Below are 12,649 nucleotides of genomic sequence, written 5' to 3'. Positions count from 1 at the left end.
TGGATAGGGTGGGAATCAGATTCTGAAAATCATGATTTCAAAGCCATTCGAGTTCTTGTCCACATCCTCAGGCTATTCAAACTGAAACTTAAGCCAAATACATTTTTGTATAAGCCAACATTTAAAATTAATTTTATAATGTATGCTTTAATGGTAGTTTTTATTGTGATATTCTACTGCAGTTGGTGTTACTGTAATTAATTATAGTGTATATTTCAGAATGTTGTTAACTTAGAGAATTTTTTTTTAAAAAAAAATCAGTCCATTAATAAGCAAATTAAAACATGGCAGGCAATTTCTCTAGACCTTCTTATAGGGTACTGTGTCAAATTTAAGTTGAAACTGTTTTATTTTTCATTATAAAGACTTGATTTTGAAACATATGTCCCTGGCCTCATCACGGGGGGTTACAATCTCTCTTACTAGCTATCCTCATCCAAAGGTTTAGGAATAAGCAACCCTGTACTTTGATTTTTTTGTAGTTTTTTAGCTTTTTTCATTATTATAATGGAATTTTCTTTTGTAATTTTGGTTGTCTATATTTATCTGTATTTGTTTAAAGCAAAAGAAAAGTATTAAAAAAAGAAAAGAATAAGCAACAAAGACTAGTTACAAAATGTAGCTTTTGCCTCACCTTCTCAGCCAAAAGCTCCCGGATCCTACTAGCTTGCAGGCGGAATTTGAAGAGCTGTGTCTCCAATGCAAGGCATCGTTTCTGCCAGTCCATGCAGCTACCATTCTCAACAGCGAGCTCTGCCATTTTGAATGCCTTCTTCTCCCTAGACTGACCTCAAGATGTCCTAAGTGAGCAAGACAAAGAAAGAAAAAAAGACAGAAATGTCCAAAATACTATATGAATTGTCTTTATTGATATTTTTTTAAAGCACATCCAATACACATTTAAAACACATTCCTTTGACTTCCCCCAAAGAACCCTGAGAACGGAAGTTTCCCCCTCACAGTTACGTACAATTCTCAGTATCCTTAACAAACTACACCTCTGGATATTCTTTGGGGCAAGTAATGAGCTTAAAACATGCACTGGATATGTCTTAAACATATAGGGTGGATGTTCCCTAACAGGAGAATTTCCCCTGCCTCCTCCAATCTGGGGACGTGCGTGGTGCTGTGGGTTAAACCACAGAGCCTAGGGCTTGCCGATCAGAAGGTTGGTGGTTCGAATCCCCGCGATAGGGTGAGCTCCCGTTGTTCGGTCCCTGCTCCTGCCAACCTAGCAGTTTGAAAGCACCTCAAAGTGCAAGTAGATAAATAGGTACCGCTCCGGCAGGAAGGTAAACGGCATTTCTGGGTGCTGCTCTGGTTCACCAGAAGCGGCTTAGTCATGCTGGCCACATGACCCGGAAGCTGTACACCAGCTCCCTTGGCCAGTAAAGAGAGTTGAGCGCCTCAACCCCAGAGTCGTCTGTGACTGGACCTAATGGTCAGGGGTCCCTTTACCTCCAATCTAGCTATGGTAACATTCTACTTTGCATTGCAGGGGGCTGGGCTAGTGACCCATGGGGACCCTTTCAACTATAGAATTCTATGATTCTATGTCAGTTTGCACAAAACCAACTCTGCATTCAAATTTTAAACACTCGGGAAGTTGAGGAGAATCCAAAATGAAGATTCCAACTGTAAACAAACTTTTAACAACTAAGACTTCCAGGACAAGAGCTTCAATCAAGCCTGATTAGAAGATTAGGCAAACGCAAACAACCTAAGCCCTTAGACTATGGTATAAACTCACTGTTGTTCCAGACTGTGCAGTGAAAGAGTTAACAGAATCTTCTTATCAGCTCCTAAAGATCACATTATCAAAGCTACTCTGGTTTCCATATGGTCTCTCTCTCTCCCCCCAGTTTAGCTATCTTTTGGACCACCAAGCTGCACTAACTCTTAATGTTTCCCAGGGTCATTCTGGTAGCCTGTCAGTGCGTATTTAATCTCCTGGTATGTAGGTTCAGCTACAAGAGCAGGAACGATAGGCCTGTTGCTTAGCTAACGCTTAAAATTCACATAGCCAATATGCCCCTTTCATTAGAAGCCCATGAACTAATTGAAGTGGGCAGCAGAAGACACAATGCACTAAGTGTCCTCATGGATGACAGAAGCCCTTCCACGACAAAGCTTTGGCTATGAATTATCCAAGTGAAACAGATAGTAAGAGAGAACAAAGATAAAGCTTCATTCATTATATTTCATTGCCACAGTCTGAAAAATATTTAGCTAAGGCCCTTTGTCCATTTTAATCACCTTTGGAAGTCCCTTTTGCTTGTCCCCAAATTTAATGAATGGAAATGGAAAGATATGCTGAAAAGCTGGAGGGGTGAGCATAGAAATTAAAAACTTTGGAACTATTCTGGTGATTTAATTCAGCCTTGCAAATAAGCCCACAAAAGGAGACAGCCTCCAATATATACTTTTTACCAGCCTGCCGAGGGTGCCAGTGGAGAGAGGGAGAGCCTCCTGCAGCATTTCTAAGCTGCCTGCGGAAAAAGGGACTTCACTCCTCCACTTGGTTTCTGTGTTGGCCACAGAGAAGTGATGGAACGCTCCCTCTCTCCTTGGCCATCCTGCATAGAATTTTTTGTCTGTCACCTATGACTACTAAAGTGCTGAAAAAGAAAGCTGAATTAATTAACGAGCAGAAAAGCTTGAGGGCACGTTTTTTTGTGTTTTTCACTGGAAATCTGCCTTTGAGGGTTAATCCATTCCACCCTGTTGGATGTGGGAAGGAGGGTGGCATGGATGCCATCAATGCACATAGTACAGTCAGCCATGCAAATGGAATGTGTGTGTGTGTGTGTGTGTGTGTGTGTGTAGTCTGAACATTCAGCTCACATAAGAACACAGCTGAAATGTTTTGGCAGAGGACCACTGTATTTTTCTGCTGCCCTCCATCTATCCAATCTATCCATTCCTGATCACTTTCCCTACCAGGTGTGTCTGATTCATGATTGGATCAAGCTATTGTGAGCTTCAGAGCATTGAACTGATGTGGGGGCACTGAATTAATTGCCCACAGCATCACATGAATCCAGAATGACAGAACATCCATATAAGATGAACATACTGTATAGAGACAGGAAATACTCCTTTAAAGATTTTACTGAGCACATGTCCCTATCACATTAATTACCTGGGCTGCCTAAGCATGTGTACCAGAAAGTGATCTCAGTGGGACTTACTTTCAAGAGGACATGTCTAGGATTGAGTTGCAGGCTTTTTATACTGCATCCTATGGACCACTTGCCACAGAATGGAGCAGCCTATTTTGTTTTTTTTTTTATAATAATTTTTATTACATTTTTTACAGAAATAACAGAGCAATCAAAGAATAAAAAGAAAAGACAAGAAGAAAGGAAATAAAAAAGAAAAGAAACACGACCACTTCAATGACTTATTTCAAATTTCCATTGGACTTCCCCCGTCCCCCGCACAATGCATTCTTAACAATAAATTTATCAGCAAATTATACCCTTATTTCGTGTATTTCTTTATATTTTCAATTGCAATTTAGATTTAAATCTCTTGGTCACCATATACTCTAAAAATATACCATAATATCGTTTTTACCCATTTAAATCTTGGTTCTTTCATAAATCTTATCAAATTTCTTAAATATTCAAGTTTCATTACTGGAGCTGAGTTCCCAATCATACGACATCTTATGTTTCATATAACTTATAATACTTTTGCAAATAGTCTTTAAATTTTTTCCAGTCCTCCTCCATTGCTTCTTCTCCCAAGTCCCGGATCCTTGCAGTCATCTCGGCTAGTTCCATGTAGTTCATCAATTGCGAGTGCCAGTCCTCCAGTGTGGGCAAATCTTGGGTCTTCCAATGCTTGGCGATAAGAATTCTTGCTGCTGTTGTAGCGTACATAAAAAAGGTTCTATCCTTTTTAAACACCTTCTGGCCGACAATGCCCAGAAGGAAGGCCTCTGGTTTCTTGGGAAAGGTGTACTTAAACACCTTTTTTAACTCATTGTAGATCATTTCCCAGAAGGCCTTCAGTCTTGGGCAAGTCCACCAGAGGTGAAAGAATGTCCCCTCAGCTTCCTTGCATTTCCAACATTTGTTATCGGACAAATGGTAAATCTTAGCTAGCTTAACCGGGGTCATGTACCACCTGTATACCATCTTCATAATGTTTTCTTTCAAAGCATTACATGCAGTAAATTTCATACCGGTGGTCCATAACCTTTCCCAGTCTTCAGACATAATATTATAACCAATGTCCTGGGCCCATTTTATCATTGCTGATTTAACTGTCTCATCCTGAGTGTTCCATTTAAGCAGCAAGTTATACATTCTCGATAATAACTTGGTCTTTGGTTCAAGCAATTCTGTCTCAAGTTTCGATTTTTCCACCTGGAAACCTGTTTTTTTGTCTAACTTAAAAACCTCATTAATTTGGGCATAATGCAGCTAATTTTGCACCTTATCCTTTAGTTTTTCAAAGCTCTGCAGTCTCCAATTACCTCCAATATTTTCTATTATTTCCCAATATTTCGGCCAGTATGCCTCCATATTGGTTGTTTTCCGAGCTTTGGCCTCTATTGGTGAAATCCACCTCGGAGTTTTACTCTCCAATAAGTCTTTATATTTTTTCCAGACCATATATATTGCTTTTCTGACAATATGGTTTTTAAACATTCCATATGATTTACCCTTGTCATACCACAAATACGCATGCCAACCTAACGAATTGTTAAAGCCTTCCAGATCTAGGACATCAGTGTTTTCTAGTAAAATCCAATCTTTCATCCAGCAGAAGGCCGCCGCTTCATAATATAACCTTAAGTCCGGCAGGGCAAACCCCCCTCTCTCTTTTGCATCAGTTAATATTTTGAACTTTATTCGGGGCTTTTTGCCCTGCCAGACAAACCTAGAAATATCCTTCTGCCACTTTCCAAAGCATTCCACTCTGTCCACAATCTGCAGGGCCTGAAACAAAAACAACATCTTTGGCAAAACGTTCATCTTTATAGCTGCAATTCGGCCTAACAAGGATAATTTCAGTCTTGACCAAATTTCTAAATCTTTTTTAACTTCTAGCCAACATTTCTCATAATTGTCTTTAAATAAATTCAAATTCTTAGAAGACAAGTTCACCCCCAGGTATTTCACTTTTTTAACAATGTTTAGTTCTGTCTCTTTCTGAAACCCTTCTGTTTCCATAGCCGTCAGATTTTTCCCTAACACCTTAGTTTTTTGCTTGTTCAGCTTAAAACCCGCCACCCGACCAAATTTCTGGATCAGATCCAAAACTCTTTTTGTACTGGGTTCTGGCTCCTGTAGTGTTAAAACCAGATCATCTGCAAATGCTTTCAGTTTATATTGTTTCGCTCCGACCCGTATTCCTTGTACCTGCCGATCCTCCCTTATCATGTTCAGCAAAACCTCCAGGACCGAAATAAACAATAAAGGGGATAGGGGGCACCCCTGGCGTGTTCCTTTTTCAATATGAAGTTCTTCTGTCACCACATTGTTCACTATCAACTTAGCTTTTTGTTCAGAATAGATTGCCTCTATTCCATTCTCAAACCCCCTTCCCACTCCCATCCCTTCCAAGTTTTTCTTCATAAATTTCCAAGAAATATTGTCAAAGGCCTTCTCCGCATCAATAAAAATTAACACTGCTTTGGTGTTAATATTTGTTTGTAAAAGTTCCAGAATATCAATAATATTCCTGGTGTTGTCAAACAAATGTCTACCTGGGAGAAAGCCTGCTTGGTCCTTATGGATTACTTCATTTAATACTTTTTTAAATCTGTTAGCCAAAACATCCGCAAATATTTTGTAATCCACGTTTAGGAGTGAGATGGGGCGGTAGTTCTTAAGTTGAGTCTTTTCAGTTTCCACTTTAGGTATCAGTGTGATGAATGCTTCTTTCCACGTATCTGGTGCCTTCCCTCCCCCCATAATCTGGTTGCAAACCTCCTCTAGTGGTTGTATCAAATAGTCTTTTAACGTCCTATAATACTTGGAGGTGAGTCCATCCGGTCCTGGAGATTTGCCCAACTGCATATTCTGAATGGCATCCTCAATTTCCTGTTGTGTTATTTTGCAATTCAAGATTGATCTCTTCTCTTGAGATAGTTCTGGAAGGCCATTTTCTTTCAAAAATTGTTCTATCTCGGCTACATCCTCGGATCCTTGTGTGTATAATTTTTTGAAATATTTCTGGAAGCACTTTCTAATTTCTCCGGGTTTCTGGATGTTCTTTCCTTCAACTTCTAGATTGGTAACATAATTTAATTTTTGTCTCTTTTTCAACTGCCAAGCTAGCAGTTTCCCACATTTATTTGCCGACTCAAATGATCTTTGTTTCATTTGTTTAATTCTCCATTCCACTTCTTGGTTGATCAGTTGCGCATATTGTGACTGGTGGAATTTAATTTCTCTTAGAGTCTCTTTTGATTTTGGATTCAATCTTAATTTTTTCTCACCGTCTCTTATCTTCTCCAATATCTTGTCTTTTTTACCATTCCAAAGTTTTTTCTTAATCGTATTCTGTTGTATCAGAAACCCTCTCATAACAGCTTTACTCGCGTCCCAGATTGTTCTTTTTTCCACCGAGGTATTTAAGTTGATTTCAAAATAGTCCTTTAAAGCTTTTTGGGCCTTCTTTACAATCTCTTGATCTCTTAGCAGGTTGTCATTCATTTTCCATCTGAAGGAATCGGCAGTAGTAAATCTCATTTCCATTTTCAAAGCGTTATGGTCGGAGCAAGTCTTTGGGCAGATTTCTATTTTTGTAGTCTTAGGTGCCAGCCCTCTAGTTGTCCAAATTTGGTCGATTCTTGTCCATGACAGGTGGGCTTCAGAAAAGAAAGTTCCTTCTTTACCTAGGGGGTTTCTCGTCCTCCATAGATCGATTAAATCCATATTGTCAGTTAGTTCAAAAAAAGTTTTTGGTAGTCTTCCATCTTTAGTCAAGTTCTGATTCTGTGACTTATCCATCAAAGTAGAGACAACCCCATTCATATCTCCCATCATAATGATGTTAGAATAGTCCAGATAGTCCAATAATGTCTCATGCAGCTTCTTATAAAATTCTGATTTCCCCTCATTTGGTGCATAAATTCCCAATATCAAAACTTTTTCTCCTTGGATCGAAATTTCAATAGCCAGGATTCTTCCTTGTTCATCTTTAAACAAAAATTTTGGTGAAAGATTCTCTTTGGCGTAAATCACCACGCCTCTCTTCTTTACTCTGTCTGATGAGATAAATTCTTGGCCTAATCTTTTATTTGTTAACACCTTCCTGTGTAGCCTGGTCACATGTGTTTCTTGCAAACAAATTATATCCAAATTCTCTTTCTTTAAAATATGGAAGATCCTTTTGCGTTTTTCAGGGGAATTCGCGCCATTAATGTTCCAACTATACAGCTGCAAAGACATCTTGTGTCAATCTGTTGTTACTCTTGTTGGGTATCTTCTTTTTTGTCCGAATCCGAGGGTGGTAACTCTTTTCCTAACTCTGGTGGTGGCCAAATAGCTGCCGCTCCTTTCTGTAAGTCTTCTCCGTGATCGTGTAGAAACTTCTGGCTATCCTCTTTCGTTTTGATTTTTATCTTCTTTCCTTTGTATTTAAACGAAAGACCTTGTGGAAACTCCCACCTGTAAGGTATTCCGTTACCTCTCAAAAGTCCAGCTAGATCCGTATAGTTAGCTCTTAGATCCAGTAATTGTTTAGGAATATCCTTGTAAATTTGTGCTCTTCTGTCCTGGATCACAAGTGCTTTGTTGAAATGTAAATCAAGTAGCTTGTCTCTCTCCTGTTTAGTCCTTAAAATAATCAAACAGTCTCTAGGCCTGTCCTTCCCGGCAACTCTTCCCAATCTAAATGCAGTCGTTATTTTGAAGTCTGTATCTTGATTTATACCCCAGAATTTGGAAAATTCTGCCGTTAAGAAACCAGTCAAATCCTCTTTCTCAATCTCTGGGATAGAGCGTAATCTCAAATTATTTTCCCTGTTTCGCAATTCCACCAAAGACAGGTAGGCCTGCTGGTCCGTAATATGTTTGTGGAGCGGCCTTACCTCTCCTTTCAGTTCCTCCACTCCTTTGGCTGCAGCCTCTGCTTTCCCAATCGCAGCCTCCGCCAATTTTCGATTTTCAGATGTTACGTCGTTTAGATTACCAATATCTTGTGAGTGTTTAGCCACCTGTTCTGAAAGTTTGGTAATTGAGGATGTGGCTAAGTCAATTTTTGCAGTTTGATCATCCACTTTTTTATTCAAAATTGCGAATTGTTGTAGCATTTCCTCTAGCAAAGTGTTAGATCCTCCAGATGCCATATCCTCGCCTGTTAATTGTTCAGCTTCTTCAGCTGGAGTTGTTGGCGAGGGTGCAGTCTGTAAAACAGCAGGGACCGAAGATCTACGTCCCTGAGAAAACAGGGTTGTTTGTGTCAGTTTGCCTTTCCCTGCCTTCGACGCAGCTCTTGTTTTCACTCTGTCACTCATTCCACACCCGTCTTAGGATTCAAGGTCAAACTGTCAAAAGTTTCATGAGAAAGACAGGCCTTGGAGTAAACAACCAAACCACAGAGAGACAAAGCAAAGTTGGTTCCCAGAAAGTTGTAAATCCCAAACTCCACTAGAGGGAGTGATGTTACAGTTCAGGAAAGAAGAAACAAAGTTTCAGTCGCCATTAAAGTTCCTTCAGTTAAGTAAATTAACAATAATCCTTGGAAAAGACCTTTTCCCTCTGGCAGAGCTCTCACAATGTTGCCACAAGTTTCTTAAAAGGTGCAGGGTACAGTTGTTTAATTGTATCCAACAGTAATGCCTCTAAATATCCATTTCAGGTTGTAAATGTATCCGCAAAGTAACCTTTTGTCCCGCTGCAAGTCCGGAGACTGGGGGTATTAAAGTCTTTAAAGTTTTTAAAGGTCTAGCAGAGGAGAAAGTCCCCAAATAAGGTACAGAAAATAACAAGAAAATAAGAGTAACTTGCCTCCTTCAATTTCCGACTTCTCTGGACGTATGATGTCTCTCACTTTAAAACCTCTCTGTGCTGCTTCCAGCTTGTCAGATCTTTGCCTTTGATCACTAAGCATCGTCGGGAGACGGACTTCCTTTTTCTCGTCTCCCGCTTTCAGCCGAATTCATAAATTTGTAATCCAATTTCGAGTAAGTCTTACTCACGAGTAGTTGATTTGTAATCCAATGTAGAAGGAAGAAAGGTCGGCGCTCATCAGTAACAGCCGCGCGGCTTCACTCCCGCAGAAAGAGCGATGAATCCACAGCACCGCTTCCCCTCCGCGCTTCCGGAACCCCTTACGGGGTCCCTTCTTCGTTTCGGGGGTCGCTCTTGGTGCCCGCCGGATCCCACGGCCACGAGCTCACTCTGCTCGTGGTTTTTCTTAGTGGGTCGTCGCTTTGCCGCAGCGAACGACCCTTTCCTGCGGAGCCCCTCTTCGCAGCGCAAAGAGGACCGCCATTACTTGCTTCGCGCCGCCTCCGGAAGTCTACCTTGGAGCAGCCTATTTTGAAGAATGGCTAGATGATGCACTTCCAGTTTGGTTCTCTACACTCACATCTTGTCAAACCTGACATGCCGAGGATAGGAGAGGGTGAGGAAGAAACTTGCCTATATAATATGCATCATCACAGATTTGTGGAGTCGGAGGGGGCCTTGTAGGCTACCTAGTACAGCGTCCTGCTCAATGAAGGACATCCAGAGCTAGAGGAACATCGCCAGTGGATTGCTGTCCAGCAAACACTCCAGCAAGGGAGAGCCCCTCCCCACCTCCAATTAATTTTCAGGTCTGCCATTCCATTATCTTTCTATTGAAATGGAACACACATACTAAACACTACAGAATAATGAAAATTGTACTGTCCAGGCATCCAAGACAAAAGTAAGTTAAAGCAACAACGGTATTACTTCTTTCACTGCAATATGGAAAGATCAGTATCGGACAGTATGGAGGGGCACCCCTGCTCATATGGCCTCTAGTCAGTCACATCACTGCTGTTCACTGAGTGGCAGAGGGTGAAGGGCAAGGTGGCAGAGAAGATGGCAGGTTGGAAACACACTGGAAGGAGGCACTCAGTTGGTTCTGCTGCTGCATCTGTACCGCACAAACCTTGCTGCAGCCTCCTCCCTTCCCATCTACTTCTCAAAAAGCCATAGCAACAGAACTACTAAGCAGTCAGTTGAGCGGTGGCACCCCACCCCCAATGGTGAAGCTGTTTGCTCCACTACCGGGGGCAGAGAGCTGGCGGGGGCGTGACTGGCCCCCCCAGGGGGATGGTGCACATCCCGGGGGCGTGGCAAGCTGCCCACAGGGGTGTAGCGCGTGTTCTGGGGCTTGCCTCTCTGCCTGTGGGGGCGTGGTGCGTGTCCTGGAATAGTAGTGCCAGGGGCGGTCCGCTCCCTCTGCACCCCCATACCTCCGCCAGTGCCCACCCCACCACCCACTGCTGAGCAAGATTCTGTGTATATATATATATATATATATATATATATATATATATATATGCTTTCGTAGATTTTCACGGGTACAGGAATGCAGGTTTTGGTGTCTTCGGGTGTCTTCCCGTGTAAGAGTCGGGGTGTCTGTGCGAAACCTCGTCGAAACGTCGCACAGACACCCCGACTCTTACACGGGAAGACACCCGAAGACACCAAAACCTGCATATATATATATATATATATATATATATATATGCAGGTTTTGGTGTCTTCGGGTGTATTCCCGTGTAAGAGTTGGGGTGTCTGGGCGACGTTTCGACGAGGTCTCACTCGTCATCTTCAGGCTGGTGCTTTCGGCTTCTTGTTACTGGAACAGAGCAGGATCTTAGTGTTTGAGTTCCTATAAATACTGTTGAGGGGGTGTGGTGTATAGCCTCCAACGTTCTGGGCAGAGAGGAAGTTCCTAGATTAGTGTGCCTTTTCTTCTTTTGTTCCTTAATTACTTGAGGGATATCTTGAGTGATTTCATGAGTGATATTCTGAATACCAGTTTTTCGAAGATGGCTGTGCTGCATTTAGTTGTGCTCTGGCTTGGCTTCGTGTATAGGGGCGAGCTGTGGTTTTGTGCCCTGTGCCAGCCAGATCTGTGTAGGGATTGCAGATACACGAAGCCAAGCCAGAGCACAACTAAATGCAGCACAGCCATCTTCGAAAAACTCTTCACAAGCTCAAGAGGTCAAGACACGAAAGCTTTAGCAACTAATCCACACTTAATGACCCACCTAAGTGGTATTCAGAATATCACTCATGAAATCACTCAAGATATCCCTCAAGTAATTAAGGAACAAAAGAAGAAAAGGCACACTAATCTAGGAACTTCCTCTCTGCCCAGAACGTTGGAGGCTATACACCACACCCCCTCAACAGTATTTATAGGAACTCAAACACTAAGATCCTGCTCTGTTCCAGTAACAAGAAGCCGAAAGCACCAGCCTGAAGATGACGAGTGAGACCTCGTCGAAACGTCGCCCAGACACCCCAACTCTTACACGGGAATACACCCGAAGACACCAAAACCTGCATTCCTGTACCTGTGAAAATCTACGAAAGCATATATATATATATATATATATATATATATATATATATATATATCAATAGGGAAAATCCTAACAGGCATAGGTGCAGTAAAATTCCGTATCAAGGCCAAAAAGCTAAAGATCTGGCCCCTAGTTACCCCTTTTGTTAAGCAGAACATGGTGCCTTATTGCAGGAAGGCAACATTGGATCTATTACTTATAATGAAATCATGGACAGCATTCTTTTCTCATGGGAGAACAGGCTTGAGGTGAAAGACACAGCATAAAGCCAGCTGAGTCCTTGCTTGTATCAAGAGATAAACTTGTAATGATTAGGAAAAAACAACATTGAATTTCTTCTGTCTGCTTGTTTTTTTTAAAAAAGTTACAAGAGCTTAGAACAAATTGTATTCATCATAATCAAAAGCCTACCACCCATTTTGCAATAATAAATCACTTGGCAGTACTAGATTAGTAGGTGTATTGTGTCATTTGCAGACAATCTTATGATATCTACTATGAATGCATCTATCCAGAGAGGAATGCAAAAAATGTAATCAAGGATTCAGCATTAAGGCTTGATCTTAGAGGTTATAATGGTAGTACATGCAGTTTTCTGGAGAAAACATGTCCGTACATATGCCTTTTTAAAAACACAGTTTATTTACCCAAAAATGTTGGTTTTGCATCTAACATAACCATTACATAGCAGAACCTAACTACTTATCCTTTCTTTTTTCACTTCTCATTATGTCAAAGGTATACAAACTAATCAACATAGCATTTTAAAGATATGTGTATCATGTGAAATACATATTAATGCAATTACATTTCTTTACAAACACATGCATTACGTAGATTTCTTTACTTGGATGGTAGCCCTTAGTCGAATAATCATATGAGTTTTAGGGGGTAGCCAATTTCAATTCTAGGTTGCAACAACAGATAAATAGTGTTCAGATAAAGGGAAGTACATAGGACCACACTATTCTGTCTTGGTGTGACCTGACCTGGACTACTGTATCTTTTTGTCAATTAAAATGTTTCTAATTCATTAGATATTGCAGTCCTGGTGTTTCATATATACTTGCACCAAGGTGCAATACTAAAGACCATTTCCTGGCACCTGTGCTC

The 12,649-nt window shown here is 41.1% G+C and overlaps 2 protein-coding genes across 7 annotated transcripts in view; both read right to left on the bottom strand.

The window, feature by feature from the left end:
- LOC309534386 (uncharacterized protein) overlaps positions 1–12,649 on the bottom strand; it is a gene marked incomplete at its 3' end in the record, with an annotated part of 296,522 nt that overhangs the window by 52,567 nt on the left and 231,306 nt on the right. The window lies entirely within an intron of this gene.
- Positions 1–12,649, bottom strand: part of PLEKHH1 (pleckstrin homology, MyTH4 and FERM domain containing H1) — a 56,699-nt gene that overhangs the window by 41,193 nt on the left and 2,857 nt on the right. For all 5 annotated transcript variants that reach the window (XM_082223759.1, XM_082223761.1, XM_082223757.1 and 2 more), the window contains exon 2: positions 635–800. In XM_082223759.1, coding sequence (XP_082079885.1) covers positions 635–760 — 126 coding nt within the window. In that variant the 5' untranslated portion in view covers positions 761–800. The remainder of the gene's footprint in view (positions 1–634; positions 801–12,649) is intronic.

Source organism: Podarcis vaucheri (genome assembly GCF_965113315.1).
Source record: "Podarcis vaucheri genome assembly, chromosome: 1".
NCBI lineage: Eukaryota > Metazoa > Chordata > Lepidosauria > Squamata > Lacertidae > Podarcis > Podarcis vaucheri.
This window is presented reverse-complemented; position numbering and strand designations above follow the sequence as displayed.